This window comes from Etheostoma spectabile, chromosome 1, assembly GCF_008692095.1.
Source record: "Etheostoma spectabile isolate EspeVRDwgs_2016 chromosome 1, UIUC_Espe_1.0, whole genome shotgun sequence".
Classification (NCBI taxonomy): domain Eukaryota; kingdom Metazoa; phylum Chordata; class Actinopteri; order Perciformes; family Percidae; genus Etheostoma; species Etheostoma spectabile.
In genome coordinates, this window is record NC_045733.1 from 17,665,923 (window position 1) to 17,671,603 (window position 5,681).

The following is a 5,681-nucleotide window of genomic DNA, read 5'->3' on the forward strand; positions in this document are numbered from 1 at the left end:
CTCAACTTCTCGCGGTGCCTGTCCATGTAGCTCGGATGTCTCTCCAGCAAAAAGGTCCTGTTTGTGCATGTGTGTGTTTTCTGTGCCGGTTTGTGTGTAATGTGTGAAGTAACAGAGTGAAAAAAATGACAATTTCACATTGGGGATTAATAAAGTATGTCTTCTTTCTTCTTGTTGATATCATTCTCTGTTTTCCCCTGGGTGCAATGCAAAAGTGCACTGAATCTGGATGTTCATTAATCAGTATCGTGAAAGAGGAAGAAAAAGTCACTTTTGGAGATGCAGTAAACATTTATTTTCAGAGTGAAATGTTAATTAAAGGGTCATAAGTCTGTTATGGGCTTTATTTGACAGTTGTTGAAATGCCTTGGACGGATTTGTTCTGCCTCCCTTGACATTGTTTAATGATTAATTGCAGTTTCTCAGGCAGTCCCTTATCAGTAATCTCTACAGGACCATTTCAGAAAGTGAAATATGTAATATTTTCACTTTCCTTCCAGCCCAACTTTGGAAACGATGTTTATTGGTCTTGGTAGGCGACTTCATTATGACACTGTAGTCTGTCTGTCTGCAGCTGGTAGGAACTCAGTAGTTTTTTTTTTTTAGTCTCTTGCATAAAAGCTGTAACCGCCTCTGACAGGAGATTGACTCTATTACTCATCTACTGGCTGATGTGGTGATCTTCATTCTGACTGCAATACTTGGTATTCCCAGTCATTCCTGTCTTTGATTCATTCTTCATTCAATGGCAAAACATTGTAAAAATGATATCAGCGTATGGATGTTAAATTTGATTTAATGGTGCAGAGACTCCCAAACATCAGTTTAAGATTATGGCGTCTACTCCACTACTCTAATAAGTAATCATGTCGGCCAATTGGTGGTCTGGCATTGCTGTTAAAAATACAACACAGAAGACGGTCAAATATAAAATTCACATGACAATGACAATGAGACAGTAGACTAAGTTCAGAGTTCATGAGAAATATGTGACCTAAAAACAAGGTCAGAGGCCAGAAACGGCTGAGAAACATTAGTGTAGTGACGGCACAAAAATGCCATCTTCATATCTGTCTGTTGCCCGACAACCGTAATTTACTAAGACTTAAAGGTGTTTGTGAATTTGGGAAACATTTGGAAGTATGTGATCATACTGTACACTCACACCCAATTTCATATTGAAACCACTTTTTTCCTTGCAAGGACAGATCAAGGGTTATGATTCATACCAGAGAGGGTTGCTAAGTAGTGGCTATTAGTAAAACCAGTTATGACAGAACAGCCAGTACCCTCTGCAGGGCCTGATGATTTAACATGAAGGCCGGGCTTTCATAGGTGTTTTTATTTATTTTTTTAAGATTATTTTTTCTCCATTTTGGGGCTTTAATTTCACAGGACAGCTGAAGACATGAAAAGGGAAATGACATGCAGTAAAGGGCCACAGTTTGGAGTCAAACACACAACCACTGCATCACGGAGTAAACCTCAATATATGTGCACCTGCTCTACCAACTGAGCTAACCAGACCACACACCTGTTTAATGGAATCACAATCAGTGGAGTTGCTAGCTGAGGCAATAATTCCACATACATTTTAGAATGTTAATCATAAAGAATTTCAAAGGTAAGAATATGTGATGTAGTTATTATATCCCCCCATTTACTTAAGTTTTGTACTTAAGTAAAAATTTGAGATATAATTGTAATCAAGTATTTTCTTTTCATAGTAATTTCTACTTATGGTCCACTACTTTTTATTCCACTATTGTTTGACAGCTATAGTTACTAGTAACTTAACATAAAAGCTAATAAAACTTACTAAGAGCTTATAAAAGGATGTTTTATCATAAACTAAACTACTTACTACTAGCAATTTAAATTTTACTACTTTAATTAAATTGTCCAGATGACACTTACATACAGTAGGCTACTTTAACATAATGCTGTGTGTGTGTGTGTGTGTGTGTGTGTGTGTGTGTGTGTGTGTGTGTGTGTGTGTGTGTGTGTGTGTGTGTGTGTGTGTGTGTGTGTGTGTGTGTGTGTGTGCGTGCGTGCGTGTGTGTGTGTGTGTGTGTCCGTCCTTTTACTTGTAACAGAGTATTTTTCTACTCTGTTTTTTCTACTCTCTCTTCTTTGTTAGTATTGTATTGGTAATTTTACTTCAGTAAAGGCTCTGAATACGTCCTGTGCCACATATATGTAAACCAAAGGGGTTCTCTCCACCACTTATAGCCTACCAGACGATACCAGTGTGAGCACCAGTAAGATAAAAATAAGCTACAGTTGAATTAATTAAAATAAAATAAAATAAAATAAACAACAGTTGCATCTTTCAAAATGCATTTGGGCTTCTTGTTGTACAAAAATCTGCGAGAAATATCCGGAAAGTCAGAAGAAGAAGAAGAAGAAGAAGAAGAGAAATAGTTTTTCCGAGTTTCAGGAGGAGTACCTTGAACACACCACAGTCTCAGCGGCAGGCGGGCCATTCTTCAGCTTCTCCTTCGCTTTTGGCACCAATGTCGGAGGTGTTTGTTTGTGCCTGGAAGAAATGGACTCTGGCAATGCACGAATTTGATCATTCAGAGATCCGATCAGTTGAGTCTGTGAATGGCGCCAAAACAGGACCCTAAACCTAAATTTCAAGAAGGTCGGTACCGAGAAAAAGCACGGATGTTACCGTATGGAGGGGGCGGGTTTGTTGTTGTTGATGCTGCGGCTTCTCTAGCTCGAAAATAGTATTCTCCTGAGAGGGAGAAAGAGCCACCGAGCCATTATTATTGGCCAAATATGTGGGGAATTCATTTAAAGCATAACGTTACCAAAAATGTATACATATTAAAGCGTTGTACCTTAAAAGGAAGCTGAAGGTGTAGCTCAAACAAACGTTAACACCAGGCTAACGGCTAGCTAGCTAGCTAGCATGTTATTTATTCAATGTGTGAGCTAAACCTTAATTTACAGCCCCCGACACACAAAAGAGTCGCTAAAACCATGTCAGACCAAGTTACATTAGTTCAAAATTGATCTGAGGAACTTCATGGCAGTCTACAAATGGCTATATTGTGGTTATATTAATGTTTTGCCCCTCTTATAGTCCTGTCATTGTTTTTTCTTCTGTTCCCGCAGGTGAAAGAGTCCTGTGCTTTCATGGGCCATTGCTCTATGAGGCAAAGGTTTGTTTCAATACTAACGTCTTTAAAATGATGTCTTATTGGTTGATTATTAACTGCAAAACAAATGTGTGCCGACTCTTGACGCAGAACTCTGTGTGTTTGTCTTTTGTTTTTGTTTTACAGTGCGTAAAGATCAACATAAAGGATAAACTGATTAAATACTTCATTCATTACAGCGGATGGAACAAAAAGTGAGCATCTTGGATTTGATACAGTTCGATTTTGTCTGTATTCCTTTTGAAGTGCTGACCTTTGAGCACTTTTTCAGATGTTGTCTACTTTGTTAAATGTGTTTGTATGAATATAAATGTATTCTATTGTATTTCTATGCTCTCTTATGTAAGATGTCCTTGTGTATCTAGAAAGGCGTCCGCCAAATAAAATGTACTACTATCATTATTATTTTTATTACCTTAGACCCCCTGCTGTAAACGAAGGCAGTGAAAACCTGTTTTTACTGTGATAGAGTTTCAACGTTTTGGGTATTTTTCTCTTGCAGCTGGGATGAATGGGTTCCTGAAAGCAGAGTTCTCAAATATGTGGACAGCAACCTTGCGAAACAAAAAGAGCTTCAGAAGGCCAATCAGTGAGTTTCCATTTTTGTGTAGAGATAATAAAGAAGTAATTTGGTTAGACATCTGTTACTTTGCATATATATTTTCCTCAAATAGCTTCAACATTAGCAGAAGAATATAACATAATTTGCATTTTGTCAATTCAACTTTGAATAGGAATTTACATGTTGAAGCATAGTGTTTCTGGCAGTACAGTATATGGACACATATCAGTAAAACATTTCTAGTGGATCTATCTAATAATGCTCACTACTTTTTTCTTCCATTCCAGGGACCATTATGTTGAGGGAAAGATGAGGGGTTTAGCACCAAGCAAGAAGATTGCTGCTGTGCAGCAGAAAAATGTTGATTTGTAAGTGTTCACCTTTTTTTCCCCACCTCTAATAATTCAACATATTGTTAACATATCATGTAAGTAGAAATACTGTTGGCCTGACAATGTATATTGAATGGAGTAATGCATGCATGTATATACTGAATAAGGCCTGGGCAATATATCAATATTGTATCAATACCGCAATATGAGACTAGATATCGTCTTAGATTTTGGATATTGTAATATGTCTATACCTGGTTTTAAAAGCTGCATTACAGTAAAGTGATGTCATTTTCTGAACTTACCTGACTGTTCTAGCTCTTCTATTATTTACCTTTACCCACTAAGTCATTAAATCATTTCTGGAGAATATTTATCAAAAATCTCATTGTGTAAATAACATTTTGTTAAAGCACCAATAGTCAACCGTACAATATTGTTGCAATATTGACATGGAGGTATTTGGTCAAGAATATCATGATATTTGATTTTCTCCATATCGCTTAGCCCTATACTGAATGTAGTTACAGTGCAGCGGGACCACATCGTATACATGTGTCATGTCATGTTTTCACTAATCTTGCCTTTTTTTGCATCCTAGGAAAGTGAAAAAGGCAAAGCAGAAGAGTAAGTAAAAGTTTCAGCATCACATGTTAATGGCAGCTTTAAAGTAATTTTTCTTTGTACTATCTAAAATCAGAAATGTTGACTGAAAGAAAAGTTAGTTTAGTCATCAAAATGGGACAGATGACTATGAAATGTCCATTGGTCATTTAAGCAAGTTCCAACATATCTAAGAGTTGGTAAAGATGTCCCATCAGTGTTAGATTTTAGATTATGTTTGTACTTTACAGAGAGCATTCTGAGTATTAATAAATGTTTTTTCTGGCAGTGCAGACTAGGAGCTCATCATCTCTGAGAATGGTATTACCCAATCAGAATACATGTCAAGTTTGCCTTTTTTATATGGTAATATCAGCTAATACATTTATGAATTCATAACTTTCAAGTGTGTTACGTAAAGTATATTTTCACAGTAGCCACTTGTCATATTCAGCCTTCAGTGTTACATGTCCATGTTGTAAAGTATTTTGGAGACCCACTGAATCTGTGAAAGAGACATTAAGAGGTTGAAGTACTTCTTTTTTTTACATGTTCTACAGACTAAATAATGAGTTGTTGTTTACCTGCTCATCCTTTATGCCCAAAAGCGCAGTACTATTTTGGGAACTTGTTATTGATCTGCTAAGTGCAAGAAGAGATTTTGACAGCCTGCCAGACTCTTTATTAAAACCTTAATTTCTGGCGGCCAGACATATATAGAGGTTTACTCCTCGAAGCAGCAGGCCCAGCTTTGACTCCAACCTGCGGCCCTTTGCTGCATGTCATTCTCCCTTTCTCCCACTTTCATATCTTCAAAAAAACAACCTTAATTTCTACATAATTCATCAGCTGTAATGTGTCTTGTTTAGCCCCAGGGCCGGGTGAAGGCACCAGCAGCGGAGAAACGCCGCAGGGGCCGCGGAAGAAAAGGGCTCGGGTTGATCCCACTGTGGAGAGTGTATGTATCATCAGTAATTGGGAACCCTGTGGACACACATAAACTTACCTACCTAA

General features: G+C 37.5%; 2 protein-coding genes across 3 annotated transcripts in view; both read left to right on the forward strand.

Annotated features, from left to right (window-relative positions):
• LOC116703397 (E3 SUMO-protein ligase PIAS1) overlaps positions 1 to 1,246 on the forward strand; it is a 78,763-nt gene extending 77,517 nt beyond the window's left edge. Inside the window, exon 14 of the transcript XR_004335444.1 lies at positions 1,235 to 1,246. The gene's annotated coding sequence lies outside the window, so the exon portion shown is untranslated. The remainder of the gene's footprint in view (positions 1 to 1,234) is intronic.
• A 1,167-nt stretch (positions 1,247 to 2,413) lies between these two features.
• LOC116704844 (mortality factor 4-like protein 1) overlaps positions 2,414 to 5,681 on the forward strand; it is an 11,171-nt gene continuing 7,903 nt past the window's right edge. For both annotated transcript variants that reach the window (XM_032540535.1, XM_032540629.1), the window contains exons 1-7: positions 2,414 to 2,647; positions 3,127 to 3,173; positions 3,297 to 3,364; positions 3,673 to 3,759; positions 4,020 to 4,100; positions 4,666 to 4,691; positions 5,537 to 5,625. In XM_032540535.1, coding sequence (XP_032396426.1) covers positions 2,608 to 2,647; positions 3,127 to 3,173; positions 3,297 to 3,364; positions 3,673 to 3,759; positions 4,020 to 4,100; positions 4,666 to 4,691; positions 5,537 to 5,625 — 438 coding nt within the window. In that variant the 5' untranslated portion in view covers positions 2,414 to 2,607. The remainder of the gene's footprint in view (positions 2,648 to 3,126; positions 3,174 to 3,296; positions 3,365 to 3,672; positions 3,760 to 4,019; positions 4,101 to 4,665; positions 4,692 to 5,536; positions 5,626 to 5,681) is intronic.